At 49.4% G+C, this 23,192-nt stretch overlaps 4 protein-coding genes across 4 annotated transcripts; 1 reads left to right on the top strand and 3 right to left on the bottom strand.

The window, feature by feature from the left end:
• Nucleotides 1-20: 20 nt before the first annotated feature.
• On the bottom strand, nt 21-1,545 carry FOBCDRAFT_267470 (uncharacterized protein; the record flags this gene model as incomplete). Its single annotated transcript, XM_031182304.3, has 5 exons — nt 21-342; nt 396-458; nt 516-960; nt 1,013-1,077; nt 1,133-1,545. The coding sequence occupies 5 exons, from the start codon at nt 1,543-1,545 to the stop codon at nt 21-23; spliced, it is 1,308 nt and encodes a 435-aa protein (XP_031043072.3).
• An 8,287-nt stretch (nt 1,546-9,832) lies between these two features.
• FOBCDRAFT_5259 (ER protein Pkr1-domain-containing protein) lies at nt 9,833-10,694 on the top strand. The gene has a single exon (XM_031182302.3). It carries the CDS (start codon nt 9,973-9,975, stop codon nt 10,474-10,476), a length of 504 nt encoding a protein of 167 aa, XP_031043070.1. The 5' UTR covers nt 9,833-9,972; the 3' UTR covers nt 10,477-10,694.
• Nucleotides 10,695-10,876: 182 nt separating this feature from the next.
• FOBCDRAFT_283919 (major facilitator superfamily domain-containing protein) lies at nt 10,877-13,321 on the bottom strand (the record flags this gene model as incomplete). The annotated part of the gene is made up of 6 exons (XM_059611645.1): nt 10,877-11,353; nt 11,406-12,090; nt 12,142-12,213; nt 12,267-12,578; nt 12,631-12,656; nt 12,732-13,321. The coding sequence occupies 6 exons, from the start codon at nt 13,319-13,321 to the stop codon at nt 10,906-10,908; spliced, it is 2,133 nt and encodes a 710-aa protein (XP_059463863.1). The 3' UTR covers nt 10,877-10,905.
• A 956-nt stretch (nt 13,322-14,277) lies between these two features.
• FOBCDRAFT_283913 (uncharacterized protein) lies at nt 14,278-20,653 on the bottom strand (the record flags this gene model as incomplete). The annotated part of the gene is made up of 3 exons (XM_031182293.3): nt 14,278-14,662; nt 14,719-15,816; nt 15,869-20,653. The coding sequence occupies 3 exons, from the start codon at nt 20,651-20,653 to the stop codon at nt 14,546-14,548; spliced, it is 6,000 nt and encodes a 1,999-aa protein (XP_031043061.2). The 3' UTR covers nt 14,278-14,545.
• Nucleotides 20,654-23,192: the final 2,539 nt, after the last annotated feature.

Here is a 23,192-nt window from a genome sequence, read left to right as displayed (position 1 = left end):
TTCATCTAAACGTATTCGTCTCATGAGTTTCGTCGACCCTTACACTTGTCGTGAAGTAGGTGTCCGTTTCGTGCAGTAGTTCTCGTAAACTCGGCTCCGCAGTTAGGGCAGGAAGCCTTTGCGGCTTGGCCAGATTTTTCGCGCTGATGTCGCAACAAATTACTGAAAGTTGAGAATTGTCGCCCGTTGCACCCGTGTTCCCAGCATCGCGGCTTTGGCCGACTTTGCACGACTCTGACATGTCCCGCTTCTTGTGTGTTTGCGCTTCCAGGGCCTAGGACAGTAGGTACCTGATACATAAAACCAGCGTCCTGACCAACAGGTACAGGCGGTGATCGAGTACTGCCACGAACAGTTAGCGTTGCTCGCGAAAGATATGCACGCTGGCAAAATACCTATACTGACTGGATCCTGCATAAACTGCTGCATAATCCACGGGCATATTATAGTTTGCTTGTCTGATGGTTAGAGATTAGCATGGTCCGGGCGCCACCCTATATATGCAGGGGTCTTACAAGCTTTGTGGGTATGAGGTAGGATAAACGGGTGCGGATTGCGGTTGGTGGTCTTCGAGGGACGGGCTGTAAGATTGAAGATACGTCGAACTGCTCATTGTAGTCGGAGTATCGCTCATGAGAGTCACGGGAGCAGGTGCAGTTGTATAAGCTGAGATGTTCATAGCAGTTGTGGTAGTGGCAAGCCCCAAAGCCGAAGGCGAAGAATCGACGTAAGAGTTACTGTTGGCGCGGCGCATTCTGTTCACCAGCCTCGAGTCTCGACGTGCCCTATCTGACTGTCGTTTGACTTCTCGCTGGTCTGTCGAAAGAGACAGTCGTGGGGGGCTCGATGTCACGGATCTCGACTGTGGTGGGGGTGTGAGGCTACTTCCAGAAACATGTCCCATTGAAGGCAGTCCAGGACTTAGCAAGCCGCTTCCAGAGTTACTTGACTCAACGGGGCCTGTAAAGATGTCAATTTAGACTGACATCGAGTAGGAGACATTGCAACATACCTGGCCATGTGAAGGCTGATCGAGGTCCCATAGTAAAGGCTGGATCAAATTGAATAGCAACAGTGCTTGAATGGTAACATTAGTACTTCGTGTAGAGTTCAAGACAAGAAGAAATAATACCTCATGCTGGTCGATCGTCCCGCCTGACGAGAGTTTGGTGCCAATTGATGCCTGTCCTCTTGTGGAAAGGAAATCAATGATCTTGGTCCTTCCTGAGCTTGATCTGGTTGACTCCAGGTTAAATCAATGCCTGCTGAAGCCAAGGTTGGAAACTGAGAATATGATTGAGAGGCAGGCGTGGAGAGGTAAGTAGACTCGGAGGTTGGCGTGTTCAAGTAGGGTGTGGATGAGTAATGGTTTGGCGAGGGAACTGGAGGCTGAGGGGATATTTCGAGCGTATGAGTTTGCGGCGAGGCACTTATGTTTGAGCCAAGTACGAACTCCCCACTAACAGAGACTTGACTACCAACAGTTGATCTGGTGGGAGGTGAGCTCGGGTTGTCACAGGTTCCATCTGTTGTGTTCGAGTCCATCTTGACTGAGGATGGAGGGGACAAGGGAAGGTATAGAGACTCGGATTGAGACATACGGAAAGTCAAAGAGCTATGAAGCCGATGATAGAGTGGTCTTGTTGTTGCGAGGTGCGATTAATAAGTAAGGGGATGAGGCTTATAATAATGCCTTATGAAGCTGGTTAGAGATGAAGACTCGAAAAGCTTGGTTTTAAAGCGGTGATCTATCTATGGACCATCTGAGCCCCAAACACGGCCAGGGACAGGATGCCGACTTATATGAAGAGGGCAGTACACAATCCCGTTGGACATGCATGACGAAGTAAAGGAACACTGACAGGAAACCTTCCTCGAAGAAGGCTTGAGTGACATGGAACCATGAGTACAGGGCAGTACCCGACAAGGGTCTGAATTGCAGTGCTGTGTAGAATGCCCCATATAGCGTACGCTGAGCAATGAGAAAACATGCCGGTAACAAGGGTGAGTGATGATTGCGGGAGTGGCACCATTGGAAGGGAAACGGGGAAAAGAGCTTGGGTAATGAAGGGCTGGGGGGCGTGTTCAGAGAAAGAGATCCAGTAGCTATGGCCCAAGGGACCAGAAGTCATGGTGTTGGTATGTGGCGTAGCGGGGAAAGGACAAGCACCCATCGATTTGAAGTTGACCGGCAGCGTGTTTAGCACCCATGTCGATTGCCTTACCAGGCCAGCGAGGTACCCATGCGACGGCTAGAGCTGACATGGGGTCATGAGTGCGCGCGCACCCACCTTGTAAGGCTCCATCAAATGGGGGGGGCTCTACTCCCACGTCGAAATCAAGCGGGTCATGGTAGCAGACCCCATCGCTCTACCCATAGTACCCAAGATGGACCGGCACAATGAGACGACAGCCGAAACGTTCTGAGATTGGACTGGGGCCGCAGCTGGCGGGTATTTGAAATAGTTTTGTCAAGCGATGAAAGGGTAAAGAGGCGCAACATGATCCATATGCCAGTTATATGCTGTGCTTCAGGCTGATTCACAGTTGCCAATGATCGCTTGTGCTGCGTATGCGTCTCGCGGTTCAAAGGCCGAAACCCTGCTGGCGTCGAGATTTGACGCCTGGCGCTAACGCGTCAATGCTGAACCTTGGACCTTGCTTGTGATGTTGGTTTGCATATTGGATATGGCACGCGATGGAACACGCGCAAACTGGGTGCTATGCTTTGCAGGCGGCAGTTGGCTGGCAACTACGAATCGATGTCTTTCGAATGTTTCCTTGGAAGGAGAGCTATGCTCAGAGGCGACAGAGGCGACAGAGACGGGAAGAGTCCAAAGAAAGCCGTAGGATTCGAATCCTTGCACTCGCTTCTCTCTGGGCTCAACGAGTGAGCGGTCGATGCAAACGAGAAGGAGCCGTCTCCTTGGCTGTGCAGAAACCGCAACTTGGTACTCGTGCCCTTCTGAGGCCCAATCCAATGGCATAATGTTCCAAGCGCGTCAATCCAATAGCACGAGTCAAAATGAGCGGGATACATAGCGTGTTTTCCGTGCCGCCAAGAGCACGAGCGCAGATGCTAGGCGAGCTCATCGTTAGGGGCCACGCAGTCTCGTCAATCCTCGACCTAAACGGCACAGTCTAATTAGGCCCATCACTCTGGTCGTGGAGATAGGACGGTCTTAACGCATCTCGACAAAGGTTCAACGATTTGATTTTTGCCAAGAGGGGTTCGTCGCGTAAATGCTAACCGTCCAGGACAAGCACCCTGGAACAGGCAGCCAGTCCAATAGGCTTGTACACAGTAGACAGCGGGTCGACAGCAATCGAATCCAGGGCCAAGGTCGCGGGCTCATCGTTGAAAGGGCGGTCCACGGCGATCCATGGATCAGAAAAGACAGGACAATGGGTATAGGGATGGACAGAGGGGGAGGGTGTTAGGAAGCATCCCCATCCAATGCTACTGTACTATTCCCATCTACTGGGGGGTTCAAAGGCGCGCGGCGCCCGCTTGACATGCCGCTGAATTGAGTGAGTGCCGGGCCGTGGAATAAGTCGGAATGGCTCCCTACTGCCGCAGACAGGTCGATTACAAAAGCACAACCGTTTCTCCCAGACCCAGGAAGTGGGTGCGAGCGAATGGTGACTAGTAGACGCCTTCCGCTTTTGGCGCGTGGTTGGTCTGAACAAGCGAAGCGGGAGGAGTTGGTTAGGTAGGGGTAAGTTAGGTAGGCGCCATTGACAGGCGCAACAAACTACGCTAGAAGGATGAATAATGCTTGCGACCATCCATTCTATTCCCCCGCTACCGCGCAAGTCGCTATCAACCCATTTCCCTCCCAGTTATGTTCCCTGTCAATTCGCTTCCACGAGCGGCCGACTCTTGGCTTTTAACGTTAATAATACCAGGTCAAGTTAGGTTGGTTGGTAAGGGCAGCTAGCCTAGCCCGGCAGTTTCCCACTTCACGGACTTTTTCTGCCTGTCAGACCGCTGGGGGCACTCTCTTCCACACTCTCAGTGCATGCTCTATTTATCATCGTTGACTTCGCATCTCCCCCTCTCCCTATTGACAAGGTATCATCTATCATCGAAGATGCAACACAACATCCTGGATCATCAACGTGGCATGGGTGACTGACTATCATTGTCACGCACAGCCCCGTGATCGCTCCATTCCCTTATCCTCAGACCCCCAGGTTCGATTGCTCACTCATCCGCCCCCATTGGTACCTTACCCTCCATTTCTCACATTCCAGACAGGCAGCAGGAATAGCCATGCACGAAAGCAACCACAAAGCTCTCATAGGTCGCTAAGCGCGAAATCTGCTACGTATCGAGTCTATTTCCGTTTTAGGTAATCACCGGGAAACTGTATACCCCCCCATCCCCTCGCGTCGCTTGGTCGCTTGGTCAGAGTAAGTTGTGCGTCATCATTCTCACAGTCCACCTGCACCATCACTGAGACCTTCATTAACCCTTTCAGCCAGTTACGCCTCAGACGAATTATAGGACAATGAACCCGAGTAGGTGTTTGGCGAGAATGACAGATCCAAAAAATCGGACTCTGGCTTGCATCGGTCCGATGCATCATGACAGCCTTGACCAATTGCAACACTGAACTCCACTTTATGGTGGCTTGGCCATGCTTGCAGCAGCTCGTAAAGACCCCAGGGCAAAACGGCTGCAGCGCTGACGGCGTTTAATAGAGCCAATCGATATGACTCTCCTATTCCACAGGCGCGCAATGAGCCAATGTCTAAGAGAGCGGGGATCGTCTAAGCCAAATGGCGCAGTGCGACAAAAGGACATTGACGTGGATCAGCAGCCTTAGCGTTTGGCCCCCGACTCCTAGGAAGCCAATCGGAAGAATTGGCAGGGTCATAGCTTAACCAAAAACAACACTAGATGTTTTCGCGATCCCAGTGCACAAACTTCAAGGTCTATGCTGGCAATCTTCATCACGCTGTGCTTGGCTTGCGGGCCAGCCCCTACGACTACAGAAACGCTGGAACACAACTCTCTGGCTCAAGCCTTATTACCGATGAATGGACCCAGAGCTTGAATAGCCTAGCCCTTGTCTGTTGAGCTTATAAGGGTCATCCCGCAAGTACCATAGACACTTAAAATTTCATGATCTTATGTCCATTTGAAACATAGCACAGCCTCTTGTTATCACCCTATGTATGAAACAAAGCAGAGAATAACTCCACACCCAGATCCTTAGATGGTGCCTTACGCCTTGACAAAGGAATCTTACTTCACTGGTATAGTCCATACTTAGCGTTGTGAGCCGTTGTGTTGTTCGATAAGCTAGGTACGTGAGATTCTGATATGGACCACCCTCAGCACTCGGACGGTTTGAGGATACAAGATCAGTCAAAGACCAGAGTAACATCGGGCTGGTACTGTAATTCAATGTCAGGCATTTTTGGCAATGTCGCTTCAAGGCTGCTTCTAGTCGATTTCGATTTTTGAGAATTTTCGGTTGATTAGTTGACTCATTTGTTCTTTCGTGACATTTCCTTGAGTATTACTTTCGAAGGCTGCTTTTCTTGAATCGTCTACATCTTCCAGGTGCTTGAGCTGCTTTCAATTCGGAAGCACTGAATACAAGATATTATATAACTCACTAGAACAGCTCTTGAAATATAACTTCACCGTTTCGATCAATACTCGGAATGGCATGTTGGTCTGCAAACGGGTATCAGAATATGCCAGGCGCTTGCTGCATACTACCTAGACTGGACAGCACTAGCCATTTCAAGAGAGCTCAGCCCATTGATATGCAAGTATGCGGCACTACTTTTAATCTATTACAGCAGAGTAATTGCAGCAAATCAAGTGGGAAATGGCATTGTGGTTCTGAACTTGAAGCCATCTGATCATCGGCATGAAGAAACAGTGTTCTCAAGGCAAGAACTGGGTCTCAGCTTTTGTGAAGCTATCTGGTAGTCACTCAAGCTAATTTACGCGCGCGGTATCTCCACCCTTCAGTTGAACACACTAAGTCCATTTGCAGGAAAGCTGAAAAAGCCAAGCCAACTCAAAGAGCCATCAAACATCAAAACACGCACGATTCATGGGCGCCACGCATGTTTCAGACACGCCACGGTTCCGTCCTCTTAAGAAGATCCCCAGAAATGACCCTAGGGATCAACGAAACGGCCATGATCCCTCCCTCTAGAGCACTGGAGATCACGCCGCGAAATGCTCCGGTCAAACCAGATTGCCTCCTAGTGATGAAACCACCTCCAGCTCGAGGGGCTCAGCTTCGATCGGCCTAGACTACTGCAATCCTCAGATTGGTTTATGTCGCTGCCTGGAGAGACGATCGATGCCATTTCGGTATTAAGGGCTTGTGCATGTTTGAGGGGTGTATTGGTCAAGCAGACACCAATTAAGCAGTGGGCAAGGCAGACTGGCAAGACTGGTCACTCATCGTCTAACTAAGCTGCGAGAAAGCCTGCAAGAATATGGTTATGGCATAGCGCCACTGCCGTCGTCATACCCTGATCCAGTATTCGGTACCATCTCGAGCAAGTTTTAGCAGTCCATCCTCTAATACTAAGCAATAACGGAACCATTGGGATTGGCATAACAACACAGGCACATTCGCCTGGCCTGGCTCGGTGGGTTCTGTGCATCAAGCCTTGGCGAGCTTGCCTTGCTACAGTCGTCTCGGTAATAAAGGCTCAAGTCTCAAGCCGTGTGTTGAAGATCGACAAGCTCCATTAGTTAACATGACGTCCAGAACCTCTACCCGATCACTGGACGACAAGGGTCCCAGCCTGGTTCCATAGCCGATACAGTATCCATGTTATAGTGTACATAAAGATACAAACCTCAGCACCTGGTCGCTACATTTCCGACTCTCCTGGGAAGACTAGTGCCAGCGTATTTGTTTAAAAGAGAAACCTACCGAGTAAGTAGCGTTCTCTGATTGGAAGCTATCATGAAATGTTCGTCACCGCCCGAGCACCGACTGCTAGCACAATCACCGTCACCGAGCGTGATGCAGATACAAAGATTTCATGTTTTACGATCGTAACCCAATGGGCTTTACCGCATTCTTCGGTCCCGAACTGTGCGATCTTTTAATCCCTGAATGTTGTGTTGCAGACCCATTATGACATGTAAAATATGGTGCTCAAGAGAACGATGGGGTCCGTCTACCTCTCATGATCTGAGACATGAGGCAGTGTTGTTTAGTGAAACATTTTATGTATGAAACTTTTCCTACACTTCCATGTAATTTGATTGATAGGAAGTTTAGCATTGAATGGATCTTCTAACTTCAAGATACTATGCGCCTTGCAGACCAAAGTCTATGAGATCCTCAAGGTATGCGAAGCTACGAAGTTGCAATACCCATAGCGACACAACATGTGTATCTCTTGACTTCCTTCGGGACTCGCCTCAATAGGACTGCAGCAGGGTAGTTCCCATTTGTACTATGATCTTGTTCAAATCTCTCTATATAGGTGTATATCCGTGTTCCACTATCAGTCAATACCCGCGGGAGCGTTCAGTGCCTCATGTACCCTGGACAACTAGCCTCCTTTTCACGGCCCAGATATCCGTGTAGCGTCAACTTACCGCCTTCGGCACAGGTGAAAACAACCCTCTTAACCGGTCCTTCGATTTCTTGGGATGACGGAGCTTGTTGAGCAAGTTGTTGTGCAGTTCCGTATGTGCATCAGAGTTTCTGCTGTTGAGAATCCTGAACGATATCGAACAATTCTATTGCTTGCAAAGGCAGCCATGCAAACAAGCTGGATGGAGACCATATCTCATGGAACTCTGGTGGTCAGGTCATAGTCAAACAAACTGGTTGAAGTCTAATCAAGGAAGACAAGAAGGTGAATCTGAAGAGTGGTAAATCAGATTGAACATGTGAAAAATGCCCAAGCTAGCCTAGGTTCGGAGTTCGAAGGACCAAGGACAAATGGCACCAGAAATATATTCCTTTCTTTGTAGGATTCCTTCACAGGGCTTCGCAGAGGAATATCAAGGTTTACTCTACGCCATGTTTTTCTTGTCCCCCGAGTCTTGCGAGATGATATGCATGGACGGCGTCAAGGGTCATATGATCAACTGTGGCAGGCATCATACTAATGGCGGGATGAGGAGGAGGGAGTCTACATAGGTTCATCTGTTCACTAGCTGTTGGGGATGCGGTACCTGAGCCCATCACTGCCGTACGAACCAAGGGGTGGGCCGAAAAGAACAACGAACCGAATCCTTCGGGTGAGATTTCTTCTAGCGGCCGCAACCTTCTTTCCAAGAGGCGCAAATACAGGGTCTTGATTCCCAACGGTCTCTCTTTTGTGACCGACAATGCATGAGTTTGAGTGAAGTTGGAGATGATAGATGAAAGCTATGTAGTATCCGGAATAGGGTGAATACTGACCCGAGGATGCAGCTGAAGACCCTGGACATGTGTCAACTCGTCTGGTGGAATCCTGGATGCTGATGAGACTACTAGCCAGGGGTACAGTTATATCACGGGGGTGGCTGTGGACTGTCCTGAGTCGCCTGTCCTCATGCCTCATGGCGCCCCCGGAGGTCTTTGCTTTTCGAGGCTGTGCATGGGATCAGGGTTAGAAGGAAGATAGGATGGAGAAAGTTGTCCATGCTCATATCAATCAAGTGGAGTAATCGGTTTTATTTTCTTTCCGCTTACATTAAAGTTTCTTGCTAGAATCGGTCATATGCGCCTCGGTCAGACTGTGTCATGATTGGCTACATCTCTTTACCTTGGCGTTGGTGATCTCTTCTAATCTCACTTCAAGCGGCAACGTCGGGCACTGCGGCTTTTCAGTGCGGCAAACTGTTGCATAGCTCTTACTTTTGACATATAAACATCGCCGTTCATATAGGTTCTCCTTGAGAACGGGATGTGTTTGTGAAAACTACGTTTAGTTGTGTTATGTGAGTTGGCATGTTCTTGGCACTGACATAGAATAAATTCTGGCGAAACATATAAGTCGAAGGGATTGGATCATATTCTGTTCCAAACTTGTTTCGATTTGATTATCCTTACACTTCAAGCTTAAGGGTTGGGTGCTAACATAACTATCGGAGTTGGCAATTATGGTTCTATCAAACGGCGTGGTATAGGGTAGTCTACGTTATTGTTTGTCATTGGAGCCTTGCATCGGTTATGTTAAGGAGGATAATGGAAAGTAATGAACTTTTATGGTATTCCTAGGAGCTATCGCGTTTTCCCATCCTATCGTAATAATGGCATTGTTTATGTGTTGTTTATGGTAGCGGAGCTTCGCCTCATATCGTAAAATCGTTAATGGTTTAAGAGACTAATGATATGAAGAAACAAACTACGAGGGATGCGGTTCTACACCCTAGGATCCATAAACCAAGAGAACATTCAAGGGAAAAAAGCCATCGAACTCAACTTACAACTAGAATAAGAATAAGCAACACAGACATGTTTGTATTGTTATTCTCATCACGGGATCATGCTGAAAACAGTCTCAAACGCGATGGCCCTTATGTAATCCAATAGAAGCCCGGCACGCGATCTGGGTCATTCACGGTCTAGGAACCAACCACCTGTCGTCATTGCAGGTACACTCTCTAGTAAGACACATCAGCCCGATATTCAACGAACAATCACAGTGCTGCTTCAATACGGGCTATCCTCTTCTATTCACGGATAGATTCGCTTAACTGGGCCACAAAGAACACTCGTACAAAGCCGGCTGGTACGAGTTGCGCTATTAGCGAAATAGAGTGGTCGCCAGGCAGCGACCGCCTCTATCCTCGAGAAGAAGAAAACCTGCAACAACGAACTAAAAATTACACCAGAAAGGTCTTTGTCTTCCCTCGTCATATACCGGACAGAGTCGCAACATCAACGCGATCAAGATACCAGCATCCTCCCTCTCATAGCCCATTACTCTGAGCAACAAAACCCCCGCCAATAACGACCCCGCGATAGAGCATCAACCATGTCATCCTTCATCGTCAAGCTTTGGGAGGACATTTTTACCCCAGGCCCGACGCCCACCATCCTCAAGGCCGCGAATGCCTCCTTTGCCGCTCTCCAGACCGTCTTATTCTGTCTCCTGCTCGCTACATACAATATCCACTGCGTCATTCTTTCCATCCTCTGTGGTGGTTTGTGGTGGAGCGTCAACTGGTTTGCCGCCGAGCTTGCCATCGCCCAGCGAGAGCAGCGTGAAAAGGAGGAGAAAGAGAAGCAACAACAGAAAGAGGCGTCGGGCAACGATGGTGAAGACAGTGAGACGGAGGTCGAGACGACTGTCCCGAGCAAGCCGTCTCCCGTCGTCGCTACAACCTCTGACGTTGCTGTAGCTGCTGCTGGAGTCGAGCCTCTTCAGACAAAGGGGGAAGTGAAGCAACGTTCTGGGGCTGCGGGTACACAGTCAAGTGTCAGTACGGAGGACGAGTGGGAGAAGGTATCTGAAGCTGAGAATGAGAAGGACAAATAGAATCACTGTATACACGGGTCAAGGGACACGAATTCAGACCATGAGGTAGGATGGTATGGATGCGTTAGTGATTGCAGAGAAAGAGACGACTCTGGAGGAGGATACCCCTTGCGACATCTGTGATTTCTGGCGTGTATGTGCTTAGCGTAGTCACATCTTTCTATCTTAGATATCAATTAGAGCCGAACTATGGTGATGAACTCCACGTCACGTATGTCATGATCGTTGGCACGCTCTGCACTCAAACCATACTCCAAATACAGCTACGACTCACCACATGAGTCTGAAGCCTACGCTGGCAATGACCTCTGCGCCAATATATCGAAACAATATCCAATCCCAAGTCAGATGAGTCATAAACGAAGAATTGCAACACCATAAGTAGCAAGAACACAAGTAGTACACGATAACTCCGTAGAATTGTCCATCTTACATGACTTTTAGCTTCCGGGTCACATATGCTGCAACCAAACTGCTCATGGCTCCGATGAATAGGCAAACCGCAATGGCGTTCGGACCATCTGGATCTGGTTGCTTCTTTTCATCACCCGCGAGCTCGGGACTCTTTCCAGGCTCGAGGACAGCGAACACGATGGTAGATATGAACGTACCAACAAACTGTGGCAACGTCGTATAAATGTTGAGGATGCCGAAGTAGATACCCGATAACTCGCCTGTAGAAGCTGTAGAAGGCAAGTCAACCTCTGAACCGTGATCAAGCTGCAAAGGTGCATCATCGTGACTGATCTCGGAGAGCTCAATGTCGGGCTCGTCCGAAATGCGACGATATGTGCCATCTGATCCGGCGCCACCGCCGAGCTTATTGACCTCGACGCCGAGGAAAGCACTCGGAGCCCACATAGCGAGAGTCCAAGGTCTAAACACCCATTAGCATCATACTTAGGGCGGAGAGCTGCTGTAAGACTTACATGCCGCATAGACACACCAGAACAGTCGCAAATCGAAAGCTGGTTGCAAATGGCGCCAAGGACATGGATGCAGCAAACATTATGTGCCCAAGCATCCAAGCTGTCAATAGATCAGGCTTCACCTTGTTGAACCGTGTCAAGAAGCCTGCGATCGCCTGAGGAGGCCGATGGGTAAAGGAGTTATCCTCAGGAGACTGGACAAACATGGGCAAAATCCAGGCACCTGCAAATGTGATTACGGAGTACATAACAAGCGCAGTGCTTCCTATGCGCCCAATGGCACCGAGTGTATCCTTGGATTTTCTCGCATCGGCGGGCACGTCGTAACGAAAGTATGTTTCACCAACCCATGTGGTACTATAGAAAAGAAAAGGGAACCAGCCGATCCAAGCCCAGAACTGTGCCCAGCAGATGGCTTGGATTCGAGGAGGTAGGTTTAGGAGTGTCGACCAGATTTGGCGAAAGACTTTGAAGCGACCTTCATGCTGGGTTGGTTTGGAGGCTACCAGTACCCGCTCTGTAACGGCCCAGCAAGTGAGTGACGTTGAACTCAGAAGAGCAATGGTTGAGATGACCGTGAGCTGTTTGAACTGAGTATCGCCAAGCGTGGTTCCAAAAAGCTTCAATAAATCTACAGCCCCGGCACCATACGCAATCATATGACCAATTGCAGACATACGGCTTGCTACAAAGAACGTTAATTCGACTCACATTAAAGCAACATATGTAAACTTACACCAAGCCGCCCCCGTCTGCTGTTTGTCGATGGGTAATGTATCAACAATGAGACTCTTAGAACATGACATAACTGAAAAACTCGTTAGTTTTGGGGGAGCTAAAGAGACGTTCATGGCACCACACCAGCATTAATAGCGAAATCAACAACATAGATGGCCAATACAGCCAATACTATCGTAGGTCGCTTGGCAGCCTCATCATCGGTTACCACGAAACCGACAATCTCACGGGTAAAGCCTAACACTAGGAGGCTTATAGCAACAACAATAGAGCCAACGACCATCAACGGTCGCCGACGTCCCCATTTGGACTTACTCTCATCTGCAATGACGCCGACAACAGGCTGAACTATAAGACCGGACAACGGACCAGCAATCCATACCAGAGATGTGTTGCTTTTGGTTAAACCAAGATTAAGCAGATATGGCGTGCAGTCTAAACACTCTTCAGCAAGGTACACCATGAGATGATGAAATTGTGGACTTACATGTCATTTCGATACCCCATGTGAAACTATATGAACCAATGTTAGGAAGCCAGCTCAAATTGGATTACTGTTGCTGCAGGTCGCAGGCTAAGTAAACGTACGTTATGCCAATGGTGACGAAACTCAATAAAATCATGCGCACAGCCTCAGAGTTGCCTCTGATAGCGGGCTGTCCCGACCAGCTGGCCATGTTGGCCGGATTGCGCCCTTGAGATTCAAAGTTAACGTTATCCTGGCTGTGTCTACCCGAACTATTGCGATCGTATGAGTCTCGTTGTGGATGGCTGCCGTAAGCCCCGGTACCGATCGAAGAGGGAGTTGGTACTGGCGGCGAACAATCTCGAGGTGAATACAGAGCGTCGATAGATATGGCAGAAGCTGGGGGAGATATCGACGGTGTTGGAATAGGAGAAATTGAAGACGAGCGGGATGTCGAGCCGGCAGCAGATACACTCGGGACAGCGAGGTGAGTATTAGACTGAGGATACGAATGACGTAAATCTTGTTGAGAAGTTTGATGCTGCAAAGTTGACCGTGAGCTTTGATTCTGTTGACAATGAAGCCGAGACTGGAATTCAGCCACGTTGTGGTTATGCTGCAACGGTCCAAGTTCCTGATGAGGATGATGACGATGCCGCTGCGGGTACTCGCGATCGATCGCCTGCTCTTCCGGCGAGCTTGTCGCGGGCATGCTGTGTAGTGTGGGTCATGAAACGGGGGAACCTTGAAAGAGTTAACAGTACCTTTTCGCGAAGCTTCTTGCTCTGCCAGGGGTTAAATTGAAGCGAAAGACTTGGCAAAGCTGTCGAGCAATGTAGGAAGGGCAAAGAAGAGATGCCAGACTTGCAGCTGATGGATGGTAGCAACAGAGCAGCTAAGATTGATTAAGGTAGTACTACGGAGTACTCAAGGTACTGAAGTAGGTACCTAGTAGGTACAGAGTACAGGTACACACAATACCTAAGGACCTTAGTGCTCTAGCGCTGTGAGTGGTAGTATGTTAACCCCCTTTCTCCTGCAAGGGCGGGGATTCGTATGTTTACCGCAGTTCCACTTTAGGATCTTTCTACAAGAAGTCTGGGGTTATTAGTTCCAAGTCACATGTCAGACAGAGTCATCATCTACATACGGCAGACGAGTATGATAAATATCAAAGGTTAACCATGTGTTAGTCGGTAGCCAGCCAACTAATGATTCTCAAGCTCAATAAGAGTGCCAAAAGACGCCATACAAAGATCTTGTCACTAAGATAACCATGCAAGACCGCACATAATGATCCACGTAACCAAGTTTAATAATTTAAGTTTCATCATGCTTGGGCCACTGGAATCTCATTCCATAGTCAATACGATTCTTTACATTTCCTCCACTGCCACTTGATGCAACCGAACTTCATGGCCACGCAAGCGGCACTACCCGCCTAAGTTGGTTTCGGGTTCATCCCTCGTTATTCACACCTGAAATCTTACATACGTTGGTATTTTGCTCTGAACGCCTGGCTCCCCTGCTTTAAAAGTCAAGGCCCTAACCACGCCTCTCTTTCATCCCATGTTTTCTGCTTTCGCGTAGAGGACACTGAAGGCTTTTACCCAAATACAAGCCCAAACAAACAAATGAAAACTGAATCAAACGACACATTGTCGAACAGTGAGTTCAGCATAAATAGGAGCCGAAGGGTGAAAAAAAGGCAAGGATGAACTCATAAAAGACAAATGTTAGAAATGCCGATCAACATGGATGCGTCTTAGGACCGGGTAAATCTCTTGCTGCAGTTCCAAATCGTAATGTCCATGTAATAAACGCCCAAGCTCCTTCCTTGAATCCTAGTACGAATCTTGGATGTGTTGCGTAGTTGATAAGATAGCAGTTTGGCTTGACCTTGCCTGCTGAAGTTTCAGTCAGTCATGGGCCGTGGTCATGAATCAGCGAGCCTGGCAAAATGTTTTGACCAAATCCACCCAACGCGATCGTCTGGATCATCCTGGTTCTTTGCCAACCAGAGCTCTCCTTTTTCACCAAGGACGTCGAAGATCTAGACTAGCAGTTAGCACCCAAATCCAAGGTCATTTGTGGAGTGAGTCAACTTACTTCGCCGGCCTGATACACCAAGTACGGATAACCGGCTTCGTGTTTTGTCGTTGCAATATTGAACTCAAAGAGGGAAGCCGCTAGCCAAAGCACATTGTACCCGTCGTCTGTAGGTCCTCGCTCCCTTGAAGATGCCCGAGACGATCGAGCACTATCCTCAGGTCCGTCAGCTGGTGGTAGAGCTGAGTGGAAAAGCCCCGAAAACCGTCGACCCTCTTGAGATTGGTTCTGGGAACTGTAGGTCGTATGGGAGTCTCGGAGCTGTTGTGTAGCTGAGTCTGAGCTCTGTCGTGGAAGTCCCCCAGAGTCAAAACTTCTTCCTGTACTGGGTCTCGTAGAGGCGGCGAATGATCGGGTGCTACCAGGAAGGTCTGGAGAGAGAGGAGATGCCGTGCCCTGCTGGTGGTTACCGATACCCGAATAATAGTCACGATAATAATACTGATGCGGACTAGGGATGTTCCCTGCTGTGACACCTGTAGGTGACGCAGTATACGAACCGCTGTGGCGTTTTGTGAATTCGGGTGTAGGAACGCTTGGGGTCTGTTCACCGCTGATTGAGTGGCCCCGACCCCGCGAATCACTCTCAGACGGGCGTGATCGCATCCTCAGGGATGATGATTCTTCGGTACTCCGTGTGGTTGACTGAGAAACTCGACCCCGATACATGGGATTGAGGATACCAATACTGGCTAACTGCTCCTGTTGATAGGGGAAGTCGCGTTGGAAGGTTGCCACGACCTCCTTAAGATCTGGCATATCAGGACAGTCGCCCAAAACTAGTTTCATCTTGTCCTTCCATATCCCATACCATCTCGTTTGGATGTTGACAAAGTTACCCAGACAGATGTTGCCCACCTTTTCAGTTAAAGCAGACAGCTTGGGGAGCTCTTTCTTCAGCGTATCGTTCAGAGCATCGTACTGCTCAACAAGCTCGTTGAGTTTGGAGTCAATACTTTTGCCCGCACGCTTTAGCTGTTCGTATCGCTCGTAATCTACACGGCGCTTTTGGCGTTTTTTCATTGCCAAAGACGGGTTACCGTAGGCCTTGATAACATGTTCGAACGGCTCAATGACATGTTTTCGGACCTGCGATAACTGGTATCCGTCAGTACTCTTTTCCACAAGGTCACTCAAGCAATCAACGTACATGCTCCTCAAGCGCAACCTTTTCAAGATCTCGCATCGAGATATTGAACTGAACCCACTTGCTTTCAAGCTCAGGATGGTTTCCTGGTTGAAGCCTCATCACCAACTCGATAGAAGACAGATACTGCAAAAATTCGTGTACATAGGCAGATACCTGCCTCGTATAGAATTCGACATCTCGGAGAACAACTTGTAGTCGCAGATAATCGTCGCCAAATTTCTCGTTCAATTTAGCATATTCGGAATCTTCACTCGTTCGGGTACCTGACGCTTGGAGCTTGTCGACTCTTTTGCCGAATGCGCGCGCGAATCCTGCCTTAACATCGGATTCCTTTCGCTTTCTGCCGACGATCTGGCCGACAAGTTCGAAATTCTTCTTGGTTTTGTTGATCTCGATGATGGCCGTCTCGAGGATCTCTTTAGCCTCGATTAGACCTTCTCGATCGGGATGATCCTGTGGGGTGTGCTGCAACAGCGTTATAATGAGATTGGGATACTTAGTGATGCGCTGCATTGGTTTAATTAAGAGTGAGTCCAGGTCCCATGCTGCAGTCAGGTCCTTCGCAACCTCATTACATTCATTGAGCCAGACTTTCACCGTGGGATCCTGTTGTATCTGGATGAGCCGCTTGGCTGCCCCGTCACTGTTCCTCAAGAAGCCTTCATGAGCGAGCTTCATCTTCTCCATATTGACTTTGAAAACAGGGCCGATCAAGACGGAACGATCTTTGGTATCATCAATGTCAGCAGGATTAAACTGCGAGGGCTCCGATATCAATGTGCCTTCCCTAGCAAGCGCAGACCGCCGGCTCTGCATCGTGTAAACAGCAAGAACTGCCTCTTTGATCTGTGCGAAGAAAGAGGTGTGGAATGCAATAATTTCATCAGTGTTCCGGAAGATGAGCTTAACAGTGTTGCCGTCAAGTTTTGGACAAGCCTCTGCTGTCCCTTTGTAGATCTCTTCAACAATATTCATGTCGCGCACGAACACAGCTTCAGTATCAACAAGCTCTTTTATAACGTTGCGTCGTTGAACAAGTCGTTGCTTTTCCTTTCCCGTTGGACCCTGTTTATCATATGTTTCGGAGTTTGCATCTCCGTTCAAAGTGGTTGCATCCGCAAAATACTGATTATGGGTTGACAGGGATGCGTTGTCCATCGATTGAGGCGTTGTCATCATGGGGATGTAATCTTGCGACCCTCTTTCAGAATTGACAAATGTGCTTCCACTTTGGGACTGCTCATAATAAACACCTGATGCTCGTTGCGAATTGCAAGCGGAGCCGGATGTTGAAGCGGGTATGGGAGGAGGTTCGTGATTAGGGGATGGGAAATACGAGAAGCTCTTGCTGGCTCTGTTGGAAAGATATGGAATGGAAAACCCATCTCCAGTGTCTAGCTCTGGGAGTTGATGACTTAGATACGGCGATTGGGTCAAGTCTGTAGAAGGTCGGATCTCCGGTTGACTATTGCGAATTTCCAAAGGTCGCTCAACAGGTCGGCTATTTCGATGGATAGATGTTGTTTCAAAAATCGTGACATGGCCATGATCTCCAGTTTCGTTTTCGTCATCATCGGGAAACACTGGTGAGCGCCCCGCTGGAGACATGTCGCCACTGTTGATCGAAAAGTCAGTCCACGCTGACTGCTGACTTGTTCTATTAGTCGCAGACAAAGTCGGTACCATGAGATTTGTTGAAATCTCCGGCCGCTGCTGTTCATCAGAAGCATAATGAGGCTCGTTGTTAGTGTCTAGAGATTCACAAGTCGAGGCACGATGTGACGAGACTTGGTCGTCGGACGGCACCTCTGATCTACAGTCGTTTCTGCCGGCCTCTTCCACGTCCTCGGTACAGCTGTCAGTAATAGCACCATCGTCATGAGAGCGGCGATACTGCCTCGCTACTTCATCGTATTCTGAATCAGAATGACACTCTGATTCATAGTCGGGCTCAATTCGTGGAAATGGGACCGTTTCTTCAAGGCTCTCAGCCGCTCTTGGTTCGTCACTGGGCGGCAGAATGGTGATTGTAGTTTTGTAGGACTCAACACCGGGTTGGGGCTCGTCTGCGTTGGCCTCAATATCGAATGCACCAGGGATGAAAGGCAGAGTAACCTCATCGTGCTTCGACAATGCATGTTCAGCTACATCAACGGTATTGGATGCGGATTTTGGTCGAACTGGTGAATCAGGGTCATCCTCGAATGGGTAATGATACTCAGCCTTCAGAGGAGATGCGGACTTCTGAGTCTGTGGACTGGGTGGCTTGATAATCGTGATGGGAACTTCAAGCGGCGTCTGTGAGGACCTTGGAGGGGTCATTTGAGGTTCGTTGTCGAACTCTGTTGTTTCTGATGTTACCGAAACGGCAGTTGGTGGTCGCTCTGATTCACCAACAGGAGGACTGAGGGCTGGAAAGCTGCCAGGAACACCCAGGGTGGGTGAATCAAAGTCTTGAGCTGATGGCTCGTCGGTAAGCGTTGCCTGCGAGGTCGCAGCTAGCATCAATGAAGCGGGTGGTAGTGCCATTGCGATATCAACCGGACTCATTGTTGGGTCATCCAGAAATGGTGAAGGCTGGTCTCGGCGTGGCTCTCCATCAGGCTGATCGTAAGACACCTCATGGCTACCTGGGAATGCAAGAGTATCTGAAAGGTCAACCACATTCAAGGTATTTTGCACTTCTGTGGCATTTGAAACCTCCGGGCTCAAACTTGGCCCACTACCAATCCTGAAATCTGACGATACTAAATGGTCATCTGGAAGGGGCGGAACTGGTGGAATATCGGCGAGGGTTGGCGGCTCTGTGATACTTGGCTCTGGCGTAACGGATGGCGAATTCGAGTTTGAAGAAGCAGCGGCAGTAGCCTTCGCCCTGGCAGCAGCCTCCATTTCCCTCCGCCTTCTGTCTGCTGCCTTCTGTCGTGCCTCGAGCGCTTGGCTTTCTCGAATGGACTTCGTATAAGCTAGTCGGATATGTTCTCGTCGCTGTTCAAAATCAATCGGTCCTACAGAGATCTTCCGCCGGCGTGATGATGGTTCGGCGATCCTAGACTGTGGAATGGATGTAGGATTTGGTGATCTAGCCCTTTCCACTGCCCTCATCCGAGAGCTTGCCGTTGTAGCCACGGAAACGGGTTGACGAGGCCGAGAACTTCGGAGAGGAGGGGAGAGCTTCGGGGGAGGCGCTATGATATTTGCCTGAAGGCGATTATTGTTCGTTGGTGTGACCAGAGTTCGGGGTGCCGTTTTTCGAGTAGCGCCGCTCTGGGTTGGTGTCTTGGCCCTCGTTGGAGTTTTTGCCCTTGTCGTCGGAGTCCCTGCCCTTGATGTTCGGCCATTCACTTGCGGTCGTTTGAGAGTAGGCGAGTTCGAACGCGTCGAAGGTGTTGAATCACTGGGGCTATTCACTTTTCTCACAGAGCGTGGCAGTTTGGATGTAGATCCAGCACCCGAGGTATTAGTCGTCGGTGGTTTTCGAGAAGGGGTTTTACGAGAGACCGGAGGTACTGAAGGGGATTTCGGGATGTCGCTATGTGACCTTGTGTGGCCTTTTTGAGGGGCCTGGGTAGGTTGCCCGTTGTTATCGTCGCCGTTGAGGCTACGATACCAGATACTCGGGGACGAAGGCTCGGCGACATCTGGTGGATCAGATAGACTTCTTTGATGGCTAAAAGGATGGTGTAAGCTGGATTCAGATGTCCTTCTTGGGCGAACGCCCTCAATGCCATAACCAGCAGTGGGAAAACTGTGTTGCTCGGGAAGAATCTCGCCGAAAAGCAAGCCTTGGGAACGCGAAGGTGTGGGGGAGATAGAAGAAGTCGGTTGTTGTGGTGGAGACTCTGGTGCCAAGTTGGACGTGGGTTTGGAGGCATTTGAGTTTCCGCTAGTAGTACTTCGCGGTTTCCCTATACGACTTGCAAAAGACTGAGAATTATTCGAGACCTGGTCCTCGGCAACATATCTTGATCTCTGGGAGCGGGCTGACGAGGACACTGTTTGATTGCTGAACGAATTTGAACCATCACGTAATGTCGAGTAAGACGTTGCACCATTTCGCGGTTGTGGACTGACACCAACATCTTGCCTAATCTTAGCTGCAGCTCCCGTATGCGCCGGGGCACGGGGAATTGATGAAGGTGCAGCACCATTCTGGTCGAAGCGCCTTTTCAGATCCCTCACACTGGGGTGAGTTCCAGTGGGTTTATAGCCAGGAAGAGCAGGCCTGTTGTCGACAGGATTTGACGTAGAACGCATATTGATCTCTGTTTGCGATGTAATATGATGTTTTGGCGTTGAGCCATCACCGTTGGAGCGCAATGACGGACGCAATGCCGAGGCACCGATAAAAAGGGACTCTTGATTATTGTGGTATGTTCCCCGATAGCTTTTGTAGAAGTCGTCGGGGTTTACGGGGGCGAAGGCATGGTGGGCGCCCGTAGAAATCGAATCGTACTCGTCGGCGTGAGGCACAGAAGGATGGGAATAGGTGCTACGTTGGTCGAAATGAGATGCAGGAGCGGCGGAAGGCGAAGAATCGGGGAGGTAATGGCGGCGGTCGTGAGATAGCTGATCGTTGAGATAGTCTTGTCTGAGGTCAGTGGTGTGGTCGATGCGACGATTGTGGTCGTTATCGTGATCGTAAGGGCGCTGATTCTTATTATGCTGGGTGAGGTGATGAAGGTCGTGGTGAAGCTCGAGATTGGGGTTTCGAAAGCCCGAGTCTACATCCTGTACGTCCGCTTGGAGGCCCGCGTGAAGGGCCATATCCATGTCGTTATCCATGGTGGCCTGAGCATCCGTCAGGCTCGTCGAGCGGAGCGACTGGTTGGGGGACTATAGACCCATGCAGAGAGCATCGATGCGTTGGCGTTTAAGCGTTGTGCGGGCGTTGGCGTGAGGCGCACTTAATAGGTGTGAGCATAAGTACTGTACTGTAGGTGCTGTAAAGGACAGTGGAACAGAGTTAACTGCAAATGGGCCTGAAGAGTGTAGCGACCAGGGGTATGAGAAAATCAATGGCCCTCACAAGCTCACAACTGCAGGATCCAGCTGTGGACAAGTGAACAGGAACAACAAGATGGGGGCACCAGTCCCTGGAAGTTGAACGACGTTAGGGATGGGAGGGTCGAAAATCGAAGTGGACACTCTTGGTGGATGCTGGTGCTGGAATCAGCCGTTCCAACTCGTCGTATGCAGGCCAACTTTCTGCTAGGGGCTTCGACGGTGGACGGGGATGCTGCCAGTCAAGCGCTTTATTGATGCAGGTTAGCCTGAAGAGTGCTGTGGACGAAGTTGCGTGTGCGTGCATACGGCAATCACCTGTATCCAGGCCAGAGAGCTGAGGGTACGAACAGCACAGAGCAAGCGGGTCGTATGAGGCTCGAAGGCGGATGATCCCTGGGAAAGGGAGAAATAGGGGTCTAATAGGCGGGATCACTTCCTGAGATGGCCAAACCACACAATAAATGAGGAGGGCGAAAGTTCGGTAGAAGAGAGGCACGGAGACAAAACAACACCAAGATATTTTACGTGGAAGCAGTGGGATGGAAGACGCGATCTTATGAAGGGCAGGCGAATCTGAACGGAAAACTTACTATTAACTATCCTTGTCGTCGGGTATGATATCAAGTCAAGTGAAAGCACAGTTACAGTATCAATACCTAAACAGCGTTCAATTGGGATTTGGACTGGGAAGTGCCCGCAGATGGGGCGCTACCTTCCTCAGTGGAGCACATCCGTTGAAGCTACATAGAGAGCAAACAACGGCGACGCTTTTGGTTGGATGTTGAAACACATCAATCACATCAAGAGAATACTTCATAAACCGTGCACAACGGCAATCAACCTTAAGCAGCGTAGACAACACCTCCACATTTCATGAGCATGCATTTGGCATTTCCGTATCTACAGCCGCAGAACAGGTAGCTTTGAACAATGGACCGTCGACGGAGGGCCGCCTGTTGTGGCCAGCCTAAGAAAACTTTGTTAGGTCTACTGCAGGGCGAGGGACCAATAAAGGAACACAGGACACTTGAAGAACCTTATGGTCATCCATTCGACATATGGAAGCGAACAACATGCCCTGGAGACTACAGAGTAGAGCCTACTATCGCAGTCGAGTTACGTCTGTTAGACCAAGCTAAGACTCGGAGGTATCCCCTTACCTAGCATGGAAGGTAAAAACATGGTGCTTGGTTGACTTATGACGCCCCCAAGGTCCAGTGTTTCTTCCCCTGCATCAATTCCCGAGTCCTGCGATATCCTTACCCATGTCCCAAATTAGAGCTTTGGAACCATCTGTTTCCAACGGATAGTTGCGACATTGGTCCTAGAACATGAGAATGACTAGCGAAGCATTTTAGAGTTTCTGCAACCATCAACATATCTCGAGAAAATCAAAGGCCCTGCCTGTCTTCCCCTTGAAGCGTCAGGGGTTCATTGCGATCCAATCCATGGCATTGTGACTGGTCTCGTAACCCACGAACCGTTTCGTGTGGCAGCCGATTCAGCAGCCTCAATTCCACCCGCTTGGACAAAGTCACCAAGTCAGTTCGTCAATGAATTCAGGCTTACCACCCCATTCATTTTTACATGAGTTGTGATGACCGTCGAAGCGTCGAAACTAGAAACATAGCCAGTTAAGCTTTCACACTGTAGCACATTGGGCGTATGTCTCATAAATCTATTGCACTTATTGCCATTCGTCTATGTCAAACCAGGGAACCCCGCTCGATCTGGTCGCGTTCACTCGATTATTACTGCGTTGGAGGAACAAATGGCGATTGCCTATTCACCCCAGGACTACTCAATTCCCCATCCAGTCTTTCGTCCCCTGACGTTATGCATCCCCTTTCTCGCCTCTGCCTCTCTTTCATTCCCTCCTGCATCTCAGTTGCACCTCGGATCCTCGTACCCAAGAGTTAGGTACCTAGATTGACCGTCCACAGGTGGAACTTTAGTCTTAGGTGGCTATTGGGTCGCTCTGTCCTGGGGACTGCCTTTTGAAGAACAAACATACTAAGAATGCGCGCTCCTACGCACAGTTGGCCTTGAGAAACACATGATAAGTCAAGCCACTTACATCTCATGCCATTTCCATTGCCTAATCTCGTTGTTGATGTAGTTGTTCTGTGCCAGCAACTTTCTGCCCTTGGCTTATTCATGCTTCTTGGACATTGAGTGGCGTGGCTGTGGTTTTAATATGTGTTATGTTTAATAGCTTGTCCTAAGTACTTTTAAGGGATTGATGAGTCTACGATAACAATAAATCCTCTTCCTGGTCTCGTTGACCCCTGAGCTTGTGTTCTAGGGTCTTCGACTG

Source organism: Fusarium oxysporum, chromosome I (genome assembly GCF_013085055.1).
Source record: "Fusarium oxysporum Fo47 chromosome I, complete sequence".
Taxonomy (NCBI): domain Eukaryota; kingdom Fungi; phylum Ascomycota; class Sordariomycetes; order Hypocreales; family Nectriaceae; genus Fusarium; species Fusarium oxysporum.
Note: the sequence above shows the minus strand (reverse complement) of the source record. Positions and strands in the feature narration are given on the sequence as shown.

Excerpts from the sequence above, each read along its gene's own strand:
- FOBCDRAFT_5259 (XM_031182302.3), top strand. The coding sequence starts at position 9,973 with ATGTCATCCTTCATCGTCAAGCTTTGGGAGGACATTTTTACCCCAGGC.